Raw genomic sequence first — 21572 nt, 5'->3', positions numbered from 1 at the left:
GGGGTTTTGCCCCCCACCGCTTAGTGCTGATGGAAGTGACTGCAGTAGGTACAGAGTAATGGAGCATCAGGCCCAGTTTGTGTGAGGTGTTGTCAGCATCAACCTGCAAATGAGGTCCTTCTTCCATAATGCACCGTGACAGCGCTCCTTTAAAGCATTTCTAACCGATCTCCAGTAGTTGTAGGCCAGGGATGAGAGCCAGGACAGATGGCAGTGACTTTAAAGCAGCTCTTAGCAGCAACTTGCAGAGATTAGGGGATTGTTTCTAAGGCTTCTTGGGAGGTTTAAAGACTTTCCTTGTGAATCTGCTCCAAGTTGAGAGAGGTTGATAGGCTGAGTGTCCCAATTTTTTTTTTAGGGATGGAGAACACTCTCTTCCAGGATAGACCACACAGAGAAGTTCACTGGCTTAATTCATCTCATCTTCACCAGTAAGGAAAGGGTATTTAAATGAATAATATGAATTAAGGGTATTTACTGAATGCTGCAGTCTCTTAAGTTATTTGCATGTGAACCAGATAAAAGAACCCAAGAAAACAGGACCTACCTTGCTATGTCATGGCCTCATGAAGTGAAAATCAGAGGCCAAATGTGAGCATCCAGATGCAGCGTGGATGTCTGCATGTGGCGGGTGATGTATCAGGACAGGACCAGCGGTAGGGACAAATTGGGTAAGCACCTGCTTCGGAGACTCATGCTCCTTGGAGCATCTACGTGTCCATGACATGGTTCCATCAGTGCAGGGGCCACTGGCACGTGGCTGGATCTGATCTTCCTTAGGGGAGGCAAGATCACTGCGGTGGTGCTTTCCGTGGAAGTCACATGGATTGAGAGAGACGAGGAGTTCAGGATCTTTGCCCTTAGGGGTAAAGGAGGGCACACAATGAAAAGAGAAAGTCATGGAGTGAAGAATTTGCTGGTGAGCTGCACATTAATAGCTGCCAGTTAGTGCTGATTGGAATAGGAGCCACTCCAGCATCTGAGGCAAGGCCACAAGGGTTTGAAATAATGAGATACAAGCACCTTCCTCTATTGCTGCCTCAGCTGGATGTAATAAAAGCAGAACACGATGAATTCATTACAAGACTTCTGCTTCTCCTTTTCCAAATTATCTGCATAAAACAGTTTCTCCATCTCGGTGGCTTCTTGTGGAAATTTGTTCCTGCCATCTGTTTTGTTCCTAGCTTTGCTTCCTAATGTAAGGACTTGTAAATCTTAAAAGCAGTTAAAATCAAGCAAGTTGTCAGTGGCCTTCCTGAAATTTCTATTCACGCTTTACCCACAGCTGTAAAGTCTTTATAGGGAGAGAGCAGAGCCTTTGAAAGAAGTGTTTGATGCCTTTTTATTCAGTGCTAATCTATGTGCTCACATTTATTTCCTCACCGGAGAAGATAGAGCTGTATAACTTGTGGACCTGTGTCAGGAAGAGTCCTCTAGAGTCTCTTATTCTGTCCACGGGAATGTAAACAAGGGATCTTTTTTTAATGGACTGAATGGTAATTCAGGACCAAAAGTAGAAGTAATGAAATGGCACTTGCTTAGCGCAGACGGCTGTCTAGGAAAGGTAGAGTAAAAAGCCACACTTAAATCAGCACTTTGTACCAGGTGTTCAATTGGACAATTTTGCGCAGAAGAGCATTAGGACAGGCATCCTGTCAAGATCAGACTTATACGTATGATGGGTAAATGGATGCACAGTGAGCTAGTTATACTCATTTACAACAAGCAGTGTCTGAGAGCTCAGACAGGAAGGTAAAGCCATCTGTCTGCTGGGTGTTTGGGCCACTCCGTTGGTCCAGCCATAGATGGGCTGTGTCTAAAGTCCATATCTAGAGCCCTGGGAAGGTTCAGATTCTGATTTCAGAGTCGAAGTGCAGAGTTGAGACTTGGTGTTGTCCGTATTGAAGATGGCTCTGAATTTACAGCTTCAAGCTTGGAGGCTTCTCTAAAAAGACCTGGGGTCAGAGGCATGGATCGGTTTCTGGCAGATCAGCGGCAAAACAAGACTGAGGAACATCCCCTGCCGTGGGTAGCTTGCCTTGTTGTGAAGCATTCAACTACTCCGTGAGCAAATTGCAGCCCTGGACAGTATCACACCCCTGGCTGCAGTATTGCACTTACAGTAAAATCCCTGGCTGGATGTGCCTGTAGTGCCAGTAAGAGCATTTTAGTTCCCCAGCTGTTTCTCTGGGGTGAGGGCCACTGGGGAAGGCTCCTTTGAACAGAAACTATCTGAGGTCCAGGTTGGAACCTAAAGAGATGTTTGGCTCTTTGGGCTGAAAGTTTCACAACATACCATTTCCATCTACCATGCCTTCCCAGAAGGGGATGTACTGCTCCTGATGCCAGTAACAAGACTATTTTAGGAGCCAGCTTGCCAAAAGAAGACTAGAAAGAAGCAAGGACCAGACAGCCGGGGAGGAAAACAATGCAAACCTAGAATCAAGGTGAGAGCGGCCGACTCAGAGCCGGGTGTCACTGCCGCAGCCACAGGCTGAGCCTAAGAGCGTATGAAAGCTGAGATGCTGTCTCCAGCACTGCACCCCACCTCAAGTCATCCTGGCTAAATAGGCTCCATGAAGCCAGGAGATGACCCCTGCCCAAAGAGCTGGCAGGCTAAATAAAAGGCAAGAGACAACAGGCAGAAACAGATGGGGGGCACATGGGACAGCATCGGTCAGCGAGAGTAGACAGCGATCTCAGCACTAACACCATGGCAAAGCAGAGGTTCAAGGAGGCATCTGAAGGATAATGGATTAGTTTATGGGAAGCTTCTTCTCAGCCGCCTGGAAGAAGTCGTGCAAGAGGTGGTGGCTGACATGATGGGCTGATCAGAGATGGGACTCGACTTCTTCACTGTGGGCAGGAGCTGGTCAACCAGGAAAGACCAAGGATGTAAAGAGAAGCATCTTCTGTGTAATGCGAAGGGGAAAGGGAGAGCTGGTGGAGGAGTGCAAGAACAGGGTGATGTGGACAGAGCAATGTACCAGGGACATGATAGTTGCAGCCACATTTTGGATGGATGGGGACCAGCACGGCAAGGTTGCATTTGCCAGGGCAGAGAGCAGGGTGATGCACTGAGAGGTTTCATAGTTTCTAGGGTCAGAAGGGACCTAAATGGATCATCAAGTCCGACCCCAACTGGTGATGAGAGCCCAAAGGAGAGCTTAGCTGTGTCAATGGATAGGGCAGGCCATGACTTTGAGATGCAGAATGAGTCTGTGAGGCTTAGACACAGCCTGGATGTGAGGACCTAGCAAGGGGGTCAAGACCAAATGATGCTCAGGTTGCAGTCCTGAGTGACGGGCAGGAGGGGGGTGTTGTCCAACGGAGGAAGAGAAGAGGTAATGGAGAGAGCTGGGGGGCTCCTTAATAGAGCCTGGGACGGCAGGAAAGGGAGAGACTGATCTAAGCCATGAATCTAGGTCCCCAGCTGATGTAAAGCAGCATCACTCCCTTGGTTTCTCTGAAGCGATGGGAGCTTACATCCATGGGAGATTGGCCCCGAACCCTTTGGAAAAGGCTGAGTGCCATTACTGATTGATGTGTTTGTTTTGAACCACCCTCCCAGTCCCTGGAGCTGAAGTGCCCCCAGGAATTGCTGCTCTTGCTGGGCTTTCACATTGTGGCTTCAGCTTTTGATCCAGCTGGGGAGCAATTAGCACACATAATGTTGATCTGAAAGCCTTGAAAGAATCATGAAGTGGCTTCAGATGCTCTCAGTCCTTTCCCTTTCTGAAGCCATGCAGGGAGCAAACAACAAGGCACTTGCCATTATGAAAGGCTCTCCCACTGTCTGGAGTGAGAGCGACGGGACTGATGGCACCGTGCAGAGATGGATTAGGAGAGAGCTTTAATGAGATGGCTTTGCACTCAAAGGTTCCTCCATTCTTAGAGGTTGAAGGGGGTGGGAGCCACGGACACGACCCCTTCGTTCTCGTCCCCTCTGCTTTAAAGGGCAGAATTGAAAGGAATCGAAACTAAAAGCTGGCATGAGCTTGCACGCTGCTTGGGAAATCTTGGGCAGCCGGAGTAGTTATTACAAAAAACAAATGAAGTCCAACGTCCCAGTGAGAAAGGTGGGCTGGGTGCATTTCAGAGCAAATGAAATCCTCAGGAGCATCTCACAGGAAACCGAGAAGTTGCGATGACCTGGCCTCGGTCGTCGGTGCCTTCCAGCAATGGAGAGGGCATTTGCAAAAGGAAGGAGTATGGCAATGCCAGGGAGGTGGCATCTTTGGGCATGTCATGTTTCTCCCTTTCGCGAATGGCAAGCAGGTGCTTTCACTTTCAGTGACATTAATGTAGTGCCCACCCAGGCCGCATCAGCCGCAGCTAGGGGCAAACCCGAAGCCTCTCTTTTATTGGGCCTCCACAACGAGAGTTAAAAGACCTGTGTTAAACAAGGCTAAAGCAAGGCTCATCCACTGCTACATGGCCCAGCCACCACTAGAGGGAAACAAGCCACCACCTGCGGGGACATGAGTGACACCAACTTTGCTAAGAATCAAACCAGAATGAACCAAAGCAAAGACGCTGGGAGAGAGCACAGCGGCGTCTCCCCTTTGTAGCACTCTGCACCGAGCACAAAATGGCTGCCCATCTCCATAGACCGTAACTCATAGTACTCAGACACTGGCTTGCAACACCGTCTGCCTAAAAGCACCATAGGGTGGGTTGGTGAGGAGTTAGGGTGCTTCTGAATCTCAGAAAGAGAAAAAATATTCAGTACATGGGCCCGGCCTCACTGCATCACTCTCAACAAGATATTGCACGAACTGAATTTTCTCCCAAGCTAGCAACAGATGGGGACGCGTGGCTCTCTCCAGTATATTAGCATTTCAACTTCTATGTTATTAATCCCAGACTGAGTCATAAACTGTTGACTCTGAAGTCTTGCTGAAGCAATAAAAGTCGACATCTGTTCCTTCAGCACTGCTTAAAATGAGACACCAAGCTCTATGCGGCCAGCGCTCAGAAACAAAAGCAGAATATGTGCAGGATGCATCGTGCGCTCTTGGAGGAAGATATGAAGAAAGCATCCTACATAGAGATGGCCACGAGCCAGAACCAAGTACCGGAAAGCCTAAGGAGACTGTCTACTTCAGTACTGAAGCCCTGGCTATGCCAGGGTCTCTCCCTCTTGTGGTTTTCCACAAAAACAAATAAAAATAAATCAGGGCTCAGCTTTATGCCGATGTGGAATGAAAACAACCTTTGCAAATGGGAAATTTCTTGTGTAGTGGCATTCTTGCATGATAACAAGCTCTATTTCCTTCAGTCTTCTATTTCCTGTGAAGCACAGTGGAAAGATAGGGGTCCCTGGAGGAACTGAGTCTTGGAAGTATTCGATACTTTGCTTTATCGACACCTAAGAAAAGGAGTCCAAAGCTTGTCCAAGGGGCTATAGCTTACTGATAGCCCCTTATTTATCAGCGAGGTGAGCACTGAACGCTCCCATTGCTGCCGCTTCTGCTTCTACAAGGCTTGTGGGTGGAAAAACCTTCCCAAAAGCATTTTGCGAGTTTGTTCTTCATCTGCACAGCCACGTACAAAAACTGCATATCCAAGCCCAGCATCCTTGACCAGGGGATGAGAAATGGCGATGAAGAAGCCCAGCTGGAAGCTGCTGGAATTAAAACTCCTGTGAAAGGCGACCTGCTTTTGTCTAGGATCCAGGCTTGGGCCTAGATTCCCCAGTGATTTCTCTCCTGAAGAGCCTTCACTCTTGCTGATATTTTGCCAATAAAACCAACAGCCCCAGTGACTTTGTGTACTGGCGACCAGTACCAGCACACTTGTGGTCCTTAAATTAGTAGGGATGGACAGGGCACAAAAGCAGCTTGCAGGACATACAAGCAGCAACCAGCTAGACATTGTCTTTCTGTATTCAAGCCAATGAACTATGGAGGTGACCTGCTACAAAAGGTGTCATGGGAGGAAAGAGAGAATCAGATCCGGCAGCTGGGAACCCCGGGAAGTGAAAGCAAACAGTCTTCTGGTTCCTTTCAAAATAGTTTGGGGTTTTGATGGCTTAAACCATTTGGTTGGAAGCCTTAATGGATTGCAAGCCACTTTCTAAGAACAACTCCAGGAGGTGAAAGGGTGCAACCCAGAGATGGAGATCACAGACCTTAGGAGAGGAACACAGGTCTGACAGCTTATGAACAACATGCCAGTTAGATTCATGGCTTAGATCAGACGAAACATCAGCCCTTCGACACGTGTGAACACGGTGTTTCTAGTCCCACTGAGAGAAGCCTTTATTAAGGACCTGGTATGGAACGGATGGTCGAGCTTACGCAGCCAGCTAAGCAGCCCAGCAGGCCTGCTGAGTTACTCAGCAGAGCTCCTGAAAGGGTTGGGTTGTCAATGATTAAAGTAGGAACATAATTAGCCAAAGGCTCTGTGTGCTGGGGGATTGCCTTGTTAAACCCACGCTGGTGGATCCCAGCTAGGCTCGTTCCCACACAGGCACTTATTGTGTCCTTCTTTGGGTGTTTGTTTTTGGACCCTCCAGTTCGGACTCTCCAGCAAATTGTTCCAGGAAGCAATCAGAAACCCTGGCCAGTCACATTCCCAGGCCTGAAAACCTTTGGCTCATTCTGATATCTTGAATTAACTTCTTTTTTTATGTTTTACCCCCTTCCATTAGTTCCTGTCCCACACACATCACTACAGTACCTGAATGCGTTGTTGCTCCTGGTCTCCTATTTTCCTGGCTGCTGCTGGATGTCTTGAGTCGAGGTGGAAACAGAGCTCAAAGTGTTCATACGAGAAGTGTTTCCCTCGGCATTTCCTAGCTCCTTTCGGTGCTCCAAGCAGCGCTGCAGACTTAAGGGTGCCCTCCGTCCACTTCTACAAGGCCAGCGAGCTCCTAACGGTGTCCAAACCCAGCCTTTCTCTGCACCCACACCCTGATCCTGGTAGGGTTCATGCCCCCCTCTCTGCTTGTTGCAACTCCTGCAGTTTGCTTGTCAATTAGTTCTGTTTATGGGGCCAGAGCCATCCAGTAATAACCCAGAGATGATGTTTCTGACTTGGAAGCAGGGCTGCCAATGTCACACGTCCTAATTTAGATCACTAGCTTTTCTCTTGCACTCAGGGCTTGGGAAATTACCCTTTCTCTTTCAGTTTTTAATTCAATGCAGGGTGCACTCTGCCCTGTTTTCTCTTGTTTTACTGAGGCTTTGCTGAGGCCAGTGTCCGGGATGCTCTTCCTCTGCTCTTCTCATTAGCTTTATTCTTCTGACAGCATCTCTGAGAGGCATCCGCTTGGCAGGAGCTGCGAAAATAAACTGCCTCAGAAGGCAAGGCAGAGCAAGCGGTAATTGGGCACGCAGGAAAGCAGGCTGCCTGTGCGACTGAGCATGGATCTGCACTACGGGATCTGCCATGTTGGTCACCAGGTATCAAATCATCAGTGGTCCAGCCTCTCCTGCTGCAGTGGGCAAGCCTGCCAGGTTTTGGTTGGAGGGGCCATCTTCTGCTTCGTCTTTCTTATTGCCCATCCTTCCTGCTCCCTGTCAGCTTCTGACTACACCCTTGTGTGATCAGAGCTGGGAAGCCTGCAAGGTGAGAGCAGGCATCCCACTAGCTGCCTTCAAAACAGCGGTGGGTTTTAGTGGCTTCAAGCTGTTTGTGAAAGTTTCCATGGCTTCAAGACTAGGAGATAAAAGATAGGGTGCAGCCCAGGTGAAGACGGAGGTCATCGGTGTGTGCAAGAGCAAAAAAGGAGTGGAGAGCAAGTCCCAGTTAGATCCATTGCTTAGAGACGCCAGTACAGGAGGAGAGTGCATGAAAATTACCTCCAGACCCTTTGAACAAGTCTTTCTTTATGGAGATATCTCACCCAGATAGCCGTGAAGCCAAGAGTCCTGTTGAGTGCTATTCATTAAAGCTCCTAAATGGATTAGGTTGTCCATTATTTGGTGAAACATTTTGGATGGAAAAAGAAGTGGGGCGGGGGGGCTTTTGGATATCTCCACTTCTTTCATTCTTCTCCAAACATAACTTGGGGACTTTTCCTTTGGGAGCTTTGTCCTTCCAGTATTGACCTGCAGTTAAAGGAAAAACGAGGGTGAAATACCCTGAAAGGATACCCTGAGAGGGTTTTAAAGAGGGTGAAATACCCTGAAAACAAATGGAAATGTTTCTCTTGGGGTTGAATGAAACCGTTCTGGCCGCTCTGAAATGCAGCATCTGGAGCTTTTAATTTGGATGAAAACTTGGCACGTTTTCTGTTTTGGTTCAATCTGAATTTTTCCGCCCTGATTTTGGTGTTCAGCCACTGCTTCGCAACATCTGTCGGATTCCCTCCTGTACTTGAAATAACCCTGCTGAGATCAGTTCAGGAAGGGGCTACTTGGTCTGAGTAGCGAGTTCAGGATCTGTGCTTCTATATTCCACAGAAACATAGCAAGCATTCGGATAGCTTCATCCTGATCGCAAGCATGACTTAGCTTGGGAGTCCAGAAATATAGCCCAGTTCCTCTGCCTTCTTACCATCTAGTTGCCTCGGAGAGATAATGTGATTTGCAAAGCAACATCCTCCTCTGTCTGCCCGGAGGCTAATGTTGTTGTCTTGTCGCTACAGAGGCCAAAGCTCAGTTCAGACAGGGGCACTAATATCATCCTCGGTATCAATTATTATTATTGCATTTACCATTAGGCTTCAAGTTTTACTCTTTCACACACCAGTTCTGCAGTCCCCACAGGCAAAGCTGGCACTTGGCTTTATTGCGGCTGCTGCTGCCTGCAGATAGAGAGGAGCTGGGGTGGAGCGGGTTATCATAGCAACAGGGGATGTGGGGGAAATATTGCATGCAGAAACCTTGGCCTTTGCATGGGCAAAAATGACCTTCCGGGTCAGTCAGAGGCTGCCATCCGAGCACCAGCCTTGGCTGGGACCTCTGAGAAGGGCTTCTTTAGTGATGGGCTTGTTTAACCTTAACTCTGGTCTGACTAGTCCTCCTCTCTCCTCTCCTCTGTGATGGCTGGCGCCAGCGAATGCAAGAACATCATGGAGCTCCTATGCTTTCTCACCAGCTGGACTGTACCTCTATCACCCGCCCTTAGGAAGGGACAGCCTATACCAGCAGGACCCCAGGAGCACAGCAGAGTCCGGCTGTCACCCAGAGAATCCCAGTTCTTTTCCTGCTGCCCTGGGGGCGGTGAGCCAGGGTCCCCGGGCAATTGTTGCCAGGTCTCACCTGGCACTTGCACAGCTCTGGGCAGGGTTAGCTCTGCACACAAATACCTAGGTGGCAAAACATTCCCAGAGACGGCATGACTGGCCTCACTGGTTGAGAGGATGCAGCTTAAGGGGATTCATAGATTCAGAGATTGTAAGGGGATGGAAGGGATCTTGGAAGATCATGGGGTCCAGAGCCCTGCACCAGGCAGGAAAGACAGCTGGAGTCAGGGGACCCCACCAAGGTGACTGTCCAGTCTCCTCTTGAAGATTTCCAGGGTAGGTGATTGTATCACCTCTGGAGGGAGCTTATTCCACAGTCTGGACACCCTGACGGTGAAGAAGTTTTTCCTAATGTTGAGCCTAAACAGTCTTCCAGGAGTTTGTGACCATGACTTCTGGTTTTCCCCAAGGGTGCCCTGGTAAATAGTTGTTTGCCGAGCCCTTGATGTATTCTCCTGATGTTGAAGTAAGCTGCCACCAAGTCCCCTCTCAGCCTTTTCTTTTTCAGGCTGAAGAGTCCAGGTCCCTCAGCCTTTCCTTTTACGGCTTGCCGTATAAGACTCTGATCACACGGGTGGCTCTCCTCTGGACTCTTTCCAGCTTTATCACGTCCTTGTTGAAGTGCAGCACCCAGAACTGGACGCAGTACTCCAGCTGTGGTCTCACCAATGCCGAGTAAAGCAGGAGAATCACTTTCTTGGTTTTGCTGGAGATGCATCGATCGATGCATGCCAGGGTATTGTTTGCCCTGCTGGCTGCAGCATCGCACGGCCAGCTCATATTCATACTGTGGTTTATTATTACCCCCGGGTCCTTTTCATCTGTGGTGCTGGTCAGTTTGGTGCCCCCAAGCCTGTAAGTGTGCTGGGAGATGATCATCCCCAGGGGAAGCACTTTACATTTCTCAACATTGAACTTCATCTGGTTCCGATCTGCCCAACCTGCCAGCCTGTCTAGGTCCACCTGTATCTGCAGCCTATCTTCAAGCGTGACCACACTTCCCCATAACTTGTTGTCATCCACAAACTTGGCCAGTGAGCTCTTCACCGCCACATCCAAATCATTGATAAAGATGTTGAAAAGCACTGGACCATGCACAGGGACACCACTGGCCACTTCTCGCCAGGACGATGCAGTTCATTAAGACTCTCTGGGTCCTAACCAGCTTCCTACCTGCCTGACTGTTGAGCAGTTAAACCCACAATCTTCCAATTTTCCCATGCATGGGATACTAGATCAAAGGCCTTTTGGAAGTCTAAATATACAATGCTGACCTCCTCTCTCTTATCCAGGTGGCGAGTTACATGATCGTAAAAGGAGATGAGGTTGGTAAGACAAGACCTGCCCGGGAGGTGGGGGAGAGGGGACCTGAGAAGGTGGGGACCGGAGGCCCACAGAGGATCAGTTTGGGGACATATGTCCTGCATTCAGTTTCTTTTTACTGTCTTGCTGAATTTGCTCCTCTTCATGGTCTCCTGGCCTCGGCCAGAGCTCTGCAGCTCACACGGCCAGTGCCCCCAGCACCCTCTCCTCATCCAGTTCTGGTTTCCCATGCAGAGCTCTGCAGATGCCCCTCACCTGACACCCCGTACACTGTGGTTCCAGCCCGGGTTGCCCCTACCAGCCCTGCCCATGTGTAGCCATCCTGTTCTGTAGCATCCTCTGCTATTTGGGTACGGGGTCTCCCACACAGCAAAGCAGTCCTGCTATGCCCGTGTCCCCAGGGAACCAAGCCAGTGCCTCTCATGCCTTGCATTAGCCTTCTTTGTTTTCTCTAATCTCGAAACTATATAGCACAGCCCTACCAGAGCCCTTGCTTCTGACCTGGGACCTCTCTCAGGGTCCTGTGATGGGTTGTGTGAGCAGGGGCTCAAAGCTGTCATTGTAACGTGCAGCCACACAGTTCAGTGTTACACATCTCTAAGAGATTCTCACCAGGACTGGGCTGAACATGGCAGCTTCCCAGCCTGTGCTGTGACCCACAAGGAAGAGTCTGAAAGCAGCTCGCTTGCAGCAGTGGGCCATGGTGCTGAGCTGCTTTGCTCTTCGGTGCTCTCAGCTACAGGGGATCTCTTACATACAACAGGAAGCCCTGTTTGTATCTCCCCTGCCCCTTTCCTATACAGAGAATTCGGAACAGCTTGGAATTAATAGAGAAACATTAAAAGGCAATTTCTATTAGGCCTCCAGACCCCAGGCAGAATCAGCTGAAGCCATTTCCTAGCAGGAGTGAGCTAATAATAATTGACATATTCATCATGTACATTCAAATGAGCTAATCAGACTTGACTTGAGCTGTGAAGACAACCCGGAACTAGTACATTATGTCTTCTAATGAGGGTGTTTTCTGGGGACAGGAATGAAAATATCGAGAGGGGAAAAAAATCGTGGTGCAATGGAGATGTTATTATGTCCTTCGGTTCAGAAGGATTGGCCAGTGGGTCAGAGCTGTTTCCCATCCACACTGGCTACAACCTTGCTGTACGTCCTAGATGCTTCATGTGACCTTGTGATGCTGCAGAAATGTTGGGAGTGGTTATACTGCTGTTGTGCTGTGGACCCGGTTTGGGATCTGTTCCTAGCAGAGTCGTGTATCTCAGGCCAAATCTAGTGAATCAGTCCCAAACTCTATTGATGGAGCAGAGCTCAATCATTCAGGTCTGTGTGGTGCTACCATCAGCAAGTCTCTTCCCTCCCAGACTCTTGAGCCTGGGGCTTCAGATACTCCCACTTCCATGGCAGGCATCCTATATCAGACAACCCTGGAGGGCTTGGAGTTCAGATGCCCCCCTAGTCTCACTTGCCCCTAGCCAAAAGGCCAAAGAAGCAAGCTAGAGGGAAAGCCTGAAAGCAAACCCCCATCACCATAAATTGTGTAGCCAAGATCCTTTCATTTGGAGGCATTTGTAGATGGGAACCTACTGCAAGGATAGGTTAGTGCCGCCCGGGAACACGTATGCGTGTGAAGGGCTAATAAGGCCAGGATTTGTGTCACTGTAGCTCCTTGAGTTGAGTCCAGCTCTGGCAGGAGGGAGGGCGGTCAATAGTTTGGATAAAAGACTGTACAGGAAGCTCTGGGTCCTGCTGGAAGTATCAAAGGCGACCCATCAAAGGGCCACGTGTCTACATGTGGTGTGGTCTTGGAAGACCCAAGGGCACTTCTATAGGAAGAGGAGAGTTAGCTCCATTGCCCAAATGCCTGGTGATGGGCAATATGATAAAAACCCTGGGCAATGGCATTATGAAATGCCCTGACTCTTGTACCGCTTCCCTCTGATTCCCATCCTTTGTTCTCCATGGGACTGGAAGGGAAGCATCTAAGTCCGTGGGCCCAGCCCCCTGCTGTCACAGACACCCAGTTCACATAATCCCCTTCATAAACCATCCCAGCTTCTTCATGAAAGGGGTTACAGCATTTGGCTCCCACTGCTCCTGTGGGAGGCTGTTCCAGCACCTCGTGGCTCTGATGGTTAGAAACCTTCATCTGATTTCCAGCCTAACATTATTTGTAGCCACTTTGCATCCATTTGTTCTTGTGCCAACACAGTCCTGCTGCCTACATAGCTCTGGTCCCTTGTCCCATCACTGATGGACAACTGTTCTGCTTCGCAGGTGGCTACCTTCTAGAGGCGGGTGAGCGGATGCCCTCCTGTAGCTCTTATTTCTGCTTGCAAAGCATGTTTGAACCCTTGGGGAGGAAAAACACATTTGAATTGCACCACCATTGTAATTGAATTGAGGAGCACCTCTTGCTACTGCAGTCTCATTCCACCACATCACTGAAGGCACCTGTTTTAAACCCAAATTCTCCAGGGCAGAGACTGTCCCAATTCCTGGTGCTGTAGCTGCAGAGAGAAACGAGGAAGGCAGATGGTGCATGCAATGCCCAAACCAAGTAAAGAAAAAGGAGTGCTAACACAAATGTATCTCCAGGTTCCTGGTTCATAGGAGGCTTCCTGTCTTTGTATTTATTTAATCTCCAGGCTGCTGGCCAAGCCTGAGTTATTGCCCAAAGGCTGTGACACTTGTTAGATTAGCAGTTTAATTAGACCATTATGTGCATGTCCCCTGCTTGCAATTCTTCTGGCCTGACTACTGGTAAAGCAAAGTGATAGTTTTTTGGCCTGCTGACAGCTCGGCTCATTGTACATGGCCCCTGGGACAGGGGGCCATGTGGGGGAATTAGATCACAATCCAGCTCTTTTAGGAAAAGTTTCTAGGCTACAAAGCTCCCCTACCAGCCACTGCCAGCACAATTAACCCACAAGTAGAGGGAAGTCTGCAGTGTCACTTAAGACTTGACCTAAAGTCTGCTGAAGGCAAGATGTTCACCTTGGGCAAGTCACTTAATTTCTGTGCCTTGGTTCCCACTCGGCAATCCAACCTTTCTCCCATCCCCTGCTTGCTTTGCCTATTTAGATTTCCTAAACCTATTTCCTGGGCCATCACAGCTACAGCATCACTCCAACACTATTTAGATTATAAACTTTGATTCAGGGATGCTCACTCCTTATTCGTGTGGATAGCCCCCAGCCCAACAGGGCCTTCATCTCAGCCGGGGCTGCTCAGTGCTACTGTGAGGCTAACAACATTGCTGTCCACGGTCTGTGACTCTGCAGAAGACGTCACAGTCTTGGGCTCTCAATCCAGCACCAACTGGTGGATCTAAATTCATGTTGGAGGCAAAGACGGGCAAAGACGGAAATTCTTGGCCTTAACCAAAAAATAGTCACCCCTTTCCTTCACCAGTGCCCTCTCCTACTGCCACATAGATGAGGCATTGAAAGACTGTCAGCGCTTGGGTGATAGGCCTTCGGGATCTCATCACACCCCCAGTATAAACATTATACCCAAGTATACCCAGTCATTATACCTGTTACACTTCTGCTAATGAAGGTGATGTTGAGCCATGCTTTGTTCCCAGTGCAATCTCTGTAAAGCCAGCCTAAGCTCTGGTTTGCAATGAAATGAGAGATCATCTCTGGATCTTTTATCATCATTTTTTTGCAATGAACCAAATATAATGAAGCCACCCCCTACCTTTGCATAGGACATACAGAAGAGGCAGTTGGGCAGAGGATGGGCATATTGAGAGTAATGACATTGCCAAGTGGTATTCTGCCTGAATTGGGCCAACCCAGAGATATCACAGGCTGTGTTGACCCACAGAGTTCACTCAGGAGATCACCACTTAAGTGTGAGCAGAGCATGTGAGTTGGCCTAGCCAAGATGAGAGCAAAGCCATATTGACTGTGGTCACTCAGCTATGTCCATATGGACACTATAGTCAATCATGTGAGACTCTAGACTGCCTGGGGCCATACCCCATGGTACCTGCACTGCTCTGGACGAGGCAGAGACTTGTCCTGCATGGTATTTCAGTAATATGCTGTTGAGCATCTACGCCAGTGCGTGGTAGAACAGGCATGCGATTGGGAAGTCACCCGTGGATGGGGTGCAGTAGTACAGAGACGAAGCCCAGGGCCCTTCTGGTTCTTGGGAAATGTTGCACAATTATCATTTTGATGCAATTTGGAGAAAAATCAGATTTTTTTCTTTAAATGAATTTTCCTGCAAACTGGAAACTGCTTTCCCCCCAGCCCTGAGTGCAGAAAGATTGGTGGGCACTTTGCGGTGCAGGATTGCGACAATGACTATTTCCCTGCTCCTTTATTTGGCATTGCTTTGTGTAAATATTATTGCACAATAGTCTGTTCCTGTTTAAAACGTCCCAGTAGTGAGCTGGATCCCAGCCACACATATGCATATGGAGAGGGAGGCTGTCTTTCTGGCAGGCCGCGGTACAAAAGCACTGGTGCCCTTTCGCAGTCCTCCGTCTTGAAAGGGAGGGGAAGAGAGGGCAGGCTGCACATACTGAGACCTCTTTTTTCTCTGTGCCAAGGATCAAGCAGCAATGAAGACAAGATGCTGAATGACAAGCCGGCTTGGCAGGAGAATCCAGAAGAGACTTGATTCTGGCTTCAAAACAAGGAGGCTACCGAGTTTAGGGAGGTTGCTTGGGTCTAGCAGGGATAAACTAGCAGGGAAAACACTTGATGGTGGTGATATCCGGGAAGGAAGTTGATGAGGTTTTCTATAAACAGTCATTCAAAGGGTGGAAGGAAAAGCTGCATCCTTCTCCTCAGTTCTTCCCTCATCGGTAAGGAGGGTCCAGAAGTTGCTGTTTGCATTTTGTTTCTTCTCGCAATGTTACAGCTTGAATCCAGGCAGTTTTATTTGATGTCCGGTTTATGGCCTGCGCAAAAAGAACAGGTGAATGTTTTAGTTCTTGAAACAAAGGCTTTCCCTCCCCTTAATAAACACATGAGTGCAGTTGGTCCGAAGCCTATCAGTTCCCCAATCCTCCTGTCTTGAAAGATGGCCAATTTTCACCTTACGATGCATTCAGGCCAGGTCTGAGTAATAAGAAGCAGTGAGAGGCATAGATTTTTTTTTAACCTGTTTTAACGTGACAGTTTGGCACGAGCAAAACCAAAACCAGGGGATGTTAGGATATAGGCCTGTTTTTCCAAGCAGCGAAAGCTCGGAGCATTTGGTTAATACCTTTTGGCTCATGTCTTACTATAAACTTTGCAACTTGGTCTTGAGGGACATGCCCTGAGCTTAAAATTCCCTGCTTCACACCTGTTTATGGGGCGACTGGTTGCAACTCCTTTGAGAACAAGGCTTTCTATTGACCCTGTGTGTCCAGCTGTGCTGTGTCCTGGACCCCTTGCTCTATCTCCCCGAAGCCAGACCTTAAGGAGAGCACTTGTGTTTGGAAGCAACTGTGTTGCTCCATCTGGGAATTAGGGAGTCAGAGAGACTTACAGGCTCTGCTGGTGAAAGACACCATCTCTATTGGCTGTGAAAGCCGCCGTCTCTTCTCTAGCACAAGAGATGCTGAAACAGGTGGTCACATCAGCATTAAGCACGGCCCCTGGAGCTGGAATGCAGTGGCCTTTCAGGGGGAACGCAGCCCCAGCAAGGAGGCATGGACGCTACATCGAAGGCACCAGGCAGAAAACCAAGCGGCTTGTGAAACAGTTCAGAACTTGCGACCTTTCGGAGAGCCGGTGGCTGGGGCACCGGCTGATTTCTAATTTCTTGCTTGGCTGGGTCCAAAACCTGCTTTCCAGTGGCTGCTGCTTTGGAGCTGGGGTGGGGAGGGGGACAGAGAGCGGGGCTGTGTCTGTGAGCCCTGTCAACAGCAATTAATGACCCTTGCCATCATTCCCGGCAGCCATCCTCTGAAAACGCCCTTTCTCTCCTCCGTCCCCAGCCTCCACTCTATTAATTCTGCGTTAATTATACGAGAAGGTCGTCAGCTACCGGGGCCGAGATGAAAGCCGTAAAATGAGCCGTTCAGCTCGGCGTGTCGAGGCAGGAGGCATGGACAAGAGGCAGGGATGCTGTGGAATCGTGTGCCGTGGAAAATGAATTGTCAGAGAGATTTAGAGAGGTCAGTAAAGCAGAGGGTGAAGAAAGGGCTCTGTACGAAGCACAACTTTCCAGCGAGACCTGCGCGTTGGCACCGTGAGGAAAGAGCCAGTCCGGAGGTGGGCTCATCTGAAAGTCTTCTTCAGAGAGGAATAGGGAAGGCTCTGGCTCCCTTTGGATTGCTTGAGCTTTCTTTTTATTTTAGTTTAAGCTTGTTGGGGGTTTTTTGCTTGCAAAGCTGTCGCCTGGCTCAGTTACTGGGATGAGCTGCCACAGCACTGAAGAGGAAGGGAAGGATTTATCAGCCCGCAGCATAGCTTTTAATTCCAATTCTAATTAGCGCTTGCATTGCACGTCGCGTTTCTCAAAGCAATCGAAGCACGTTAGCTCCAAGGCCCCCTGGGAGTTATGTAAATTGAGCGAGCCCTGAGGTCAGTGGTGTTTTAACAGGGATGAATTGCTCCAATCTTGGGTTAGCAATAGTGCTCCCTGAGCAGTCCTAGAGAAAAGCGTCTCTCACCCCCAGCTAGCCAACAGCTCTGCACTAATGCTGCACTCAGCGTGGATCCAACCACCTCTTCTCGCACATGTGTGCCTTATGCAGGCAGAGGACCGGAGGAGCCCTGTGGTCACAGAGCCCAGTCCTCTGCAGTCCCAAGTTAGGTCTTTCCTAAAGCCTCAGTTGAACACGTGCTCTGTCGCACAGCACAGCCACAAAGCACCTAATACAAGCAAAAAAGCGGCCAATGAGGATAGCAGATGAGACAAGGGCACTGCTGGTGCCTTGGCTTTTGCAATGGCAGGGAATGTGGTCGGTAAGTTAGGCTGAGAGGATCCACAGTCCACCCTAGTACATGGGGAGAGAGACCCCAGTGGTCTTTACCAGCCTGACCCCACGCCTGACGATGGGTCTGAGCTTGACTGAGACGTGGCAGCCTAGTGCCGGAGAGGATTTGCAGTAGCTGTTGTGGGCTGGCTAGTAGCCAGCCTGCTTTGGGACCTCTCCGGGAATGCTGCTTTTCTTCCCCCGCTGTGAAATTACTGTGCCCAAGCAGTGACCTTTTTCACATACAAAAGACAAGAGCGTAGGTTCAGGCTTTTTGCTTTTAGGGGAAGGAAAAGCAACAGCAAGAAGTAACCAAAGTCTCCCATAGAGAGGGAGAGAGCACACAGAGCATAGACCCCTCTGTACCCGCCTGCAACAGCTTCGAGAACAAAGTGGCCCCTTACACGATTGTCCCCTTTCGAGGCCACGTGGGCTAAGTTGGTAAAAACTTGTCCATCCGTCACTTAAACTGCGCATCTCCTGTGACTTGACAGTGTTCGTTTAAGGACACGAGAGATAAGGAATGACGACGATGGGATACTGAGCTAGCCCATTGCTTTCAGCTCCAACGGGGCCATTAGATAGATGTTCCTGTTTGTATACAAGTACAAACAGGAGTTCCTCTTTGTACTTAAAGTCAAGGGCTTCCGGCTCTAAGATGTCAGGCCTCAAGAAGGGATTGTGAGCGCAGATTGGGGGTACAAGCCAGCTCTTCCCATAGGTGCAAGGAGTCTGCCAGCTGGGCTCTTCTTCCTTTGCATGGATAGTTGAGAGGACGGTGCACAGACAAGGCAGCAGCAGCTGGGCATTGAGCTAACACATTTCATTTCCTTCCCTATATTTCATATATTGCTCCTAACACTGCATGGTGCAAATACAGTCTCTTTCTTTTACCTGCTGATTGCTTTTGCTGGACACCATCAAAGCAAGAGAAGTGTCTGAGCAGAGAAAGCAGGAGAAACCTGTATCAGCTGCTTGAGCAGAAACATCTGGACTTGGAACTTCAGTTGTGATGCGGATGGGTATTACATTAGGGCTTGGAGACTGTAACAATAATGGGGTTTGTATTGTGCTGGACTTTGCGTGTCTACGCCATCAGATTTGTAGTAGAGATGATATCTTTTATTAGACCGACAAGAGTTTTTGCAAAAAACATTTCTTGAATTACCCCATGGAAGACACTCCTGGCCTGGAGGATCTTACAGATGGGTGGGAAGAGATTGAGTGGAAAGCAAGGGTGCAATGCATGAGCAGCAGGCTGAGATCTGCGGTGACTCAGACTTACCCAGAAAGCCTGTGTCAAAGGGGGGACTGAAAGATTAAGAGTTCCTGAGCACCAGGCTACAGCCATCACTTCAGAGCTACCTTTTCCAATGAGGAGAAGATCTGGCTGCACATTATTTAGTTTGCTCTAATTGTCAGTGTGCTCGTACCACCCACATCACTGCAGCAAATATTACACTATATTATTACGGGTGACTCAATATAATTATCAGTTCCCACTCTGCTGTCTGTCGGCAGGGCCCCTGCCTTGCAGCGATGGCAGATTAATGAAAAGCCTGATCAAACAAGGACTGGGAGCCTCACGTGGCAGCCCAGCCTTGCCTTGGAAAAGTGGAGGGCTGGTCCCAGGGCTCGGCATTGAGGTTATAACCTCTTTGGGTGGGTCTGGACAGCACGTAGCTCCGTGGGCCCTGGTTGCAGCAAGGGGCAGTAGGTGTTGCTGTGATACGGATCTGTTGGATCCCTGCTGCCCTCATGGGAGGAGGGATCTTCCTTGTCTCTGTTACTCAGCAAGCACAGAGCTGCTGTTTCCTGATTCCCATGCATCTGAGCATCCTTCTGCCAACTCGTGCATTTGAGCATCCTTTTGTCAACTTCTGTCTTGTTCATCACGGGGGCACTGGGCTTGTTCCTGGATGCTTGTGTGGCTCTCGCTCTGCCCTGGGCTTTCACTCAGACTCCAGCCTGGCTGCTTTCCCCTGCCAGTTTCTGACATGCTTTGCCCTTTCTCCCTTCTCCGGCAGGTGCTGCACTCCGACGCCTACTACTGCAAAACCATCCTGGACGACAACAGTTCCTCCGCCCTCATCATCCTCGGCTTCGTCATCATGTCCCCACTCATTGTGGTGGCCATGGCCATTTACTGCAGCCTGGCTCGGCACCTCCGCCTCTTTATGTGCTTCCAGCCCTACTCCAGGGCCGTGTACAAGGGGGTGAAGTGGCGGTGGTACGAGGAGGGCGGGCTCTGCGGCTGCGCCAGGGAGTGGAACACCCAAGTGAAGGCCTGGGTCTGAGCCCACCGCACCGGTGCCCCCGTCCTGCCCGACGCACCAACCACCCCTGCCACGCACCCAAAGTCACCACCTGGAGCCCTCATAGGCGGAGGCTCTCGGCTTGCCGAAAGGCCAGAACATAGGCAGCTCCATAGTAACCCCTTCCCTGTAGCTGCGTCTACACCTGGAAGCATTAGCAGGGCTCTTCCTGTGGTGGTGGAAAAGCACAAAGGAGAGGCTCTCCTTACACGGGGCCAGTCGCATCTGAAGTGATCCTGAAGAGCCAGGGCTTGCTTGACAGCAAGCAGAAATGGGGATTCTCCATCCAGTGAGGCAGATGGGCATGGCCAGACCCTGTGGCTTCTGCTGGGGTGGCCTGTTTTGCCTAGCGCTGGGTCCCTCTGAGCCTTGATCTGGACTGAGCTGTGGTGGGAAGGGCTGCTGACTGCACTGCAGGCCTTGGAGAAAGCAAACGGGGCCCCCAGGTAAGACCCAGCCAGTCAGGAGGAGTCCATCGAGGCTTCCCCACCCTAGACCCCCCTGTGGCTGCCAAGCCTCTGGTCCCCTCCCAAGGTACCTGTGAATCTGCGCCTATATGACACCCAGGAGCTACTACATTGCTGCACACTCAATGTCTGCCCTGCTTTGCCAAGCCGCTTCCTTCGCTGTCTGTCATGGTGAATACATCCCTTTTAGTCTTAACAGGGGCCAAGTGGCTTGAGGTGTTAATCCCAGGCTGGGGGGTCTTCCCCGCCACGGGCGTGCTACCAAGCCTGATGTGTTGGTGGTGACTATTGCAAGTTGACAGCTGCTTGATGGTCTGTTGGAGGATGAGGTTTGCCCCTGCATGCTGCTGTGGCACTGGCCCTCTCCGATCTGCAATATTCTCAGTCTGTGCCAACTGGCCGCAGAGACGGCACTGCCCCGTGCAGAGCACGCCGGCATGGACAGTTGCCTTGCTGAGATCCATGACACCTGCAGGCACGTGGGTGTGCTTCATCTCCAGAGCTCTCCGGCTTGCACCTTGCACCTGAGGAAGCTTCTTCTGAAAGGGGCCATGCATTTGCATTGAGCGATACAACCTGACTCTCCTTCCCGCACCTGACATGGTAGGACATGCAAAGGGCCCAATGCCCAGGTAAAGCCAATGAGACTCTTGGAGCCTTTGTAGACTTCAGCAGTGTCACTCAGTCCCCAGATGTAGTGAGCACATGTTTGTGTGCACACATGCGTGTGTGTGGGGGGGAAGCATGTCAGCTTGGTGCATAATTCTCTATTCTCTGACCCACCCCGGGCACCAGGGCGCTCAAGTCACTGGGCTGGGAGGGTCCTTCTATGCTGCGTGACGTTGCTCACTGGAAGCCATGTATTCCCAGTCGCTGTTGTTCTTCTGTCTGTCAAACGTGACCCTGTCAAGTGCTGATGTATAAATAAAGCTCACATTGGGGTCCTGCCCGCAGGCCTCTCTTCATGCTGTCTGAGCAGCAACTATACAGATAGTTTCTGTGCGGTGCCCATTGTAACGTGACTGGGCCGTCGAGGCCCCTTGTTGTATATTAAACAAGAATTTGTGTGTTTTCTTTCGGGCCTGGCTTTCATTCTTTGAGGGGCCCAAAGCCCTGCTCCCATCTCCGGACACCATGTGGGGGGGATTGTGGGGGTGGGACTGTCCAGTCTCATGGGAAACTCAGTGGGAAACTCGAACTCACTCCCAGGACATGCACGGTCAACAGACAGGCATCAGCAGCCGCACATGGCCTAGGACAGGGTTGGGGGCATGGAAGGGAACCTGCAAAAAGGGTTGCAAAGGAGGAAGGGCACTGATGTGACTAGC

At 50.0% G+C, this 21572-nt stretch overlaps 1 protein-coding gene across 1 annotated transcript in view; it reads left to right on the top strand.

Annotated features, from left to right (window-relative positions):
• Positions 1–21318, top strand: part of TMEM88B (transmembrane protein 88B) — a 33020-nt gene extending 11702 nt beyond the window's left edge. The window contains exon 2 of the mRNA XM_014610104.3: positions 19490–21318. Coding sequence (XP_014465590.1) covers positions 19490–19759 — 270 coding nt within the window. The 3' untranslated portion in view covers positions 19760–21318. The remainder of the gene's footprint in view (positions 1–19489) is intronic.
• The last annotated feature ends 254 nt before the right edge of the window (positions 21319–21572 follow it).

This window comes from Alligator mississippiensis, chromosome 13 (assembly GCF_030867095.1).
Source record: "Alligator mississippiensis isolate rAllMis1 chromosome 13, rAllMis1, whole genome shotgun sequence".
In the NCBI taxonomy this organism is placed as follows: Eukaryota; Metazoa; Chordata; order Crocodylia; family Alligatoridae; genus Alligator; species Alligator mississippiensis.
Note: the sequence above shows the minus strand (reverse complement) of the source record. Positions and strands in the feature narration are given on the sequence as shown.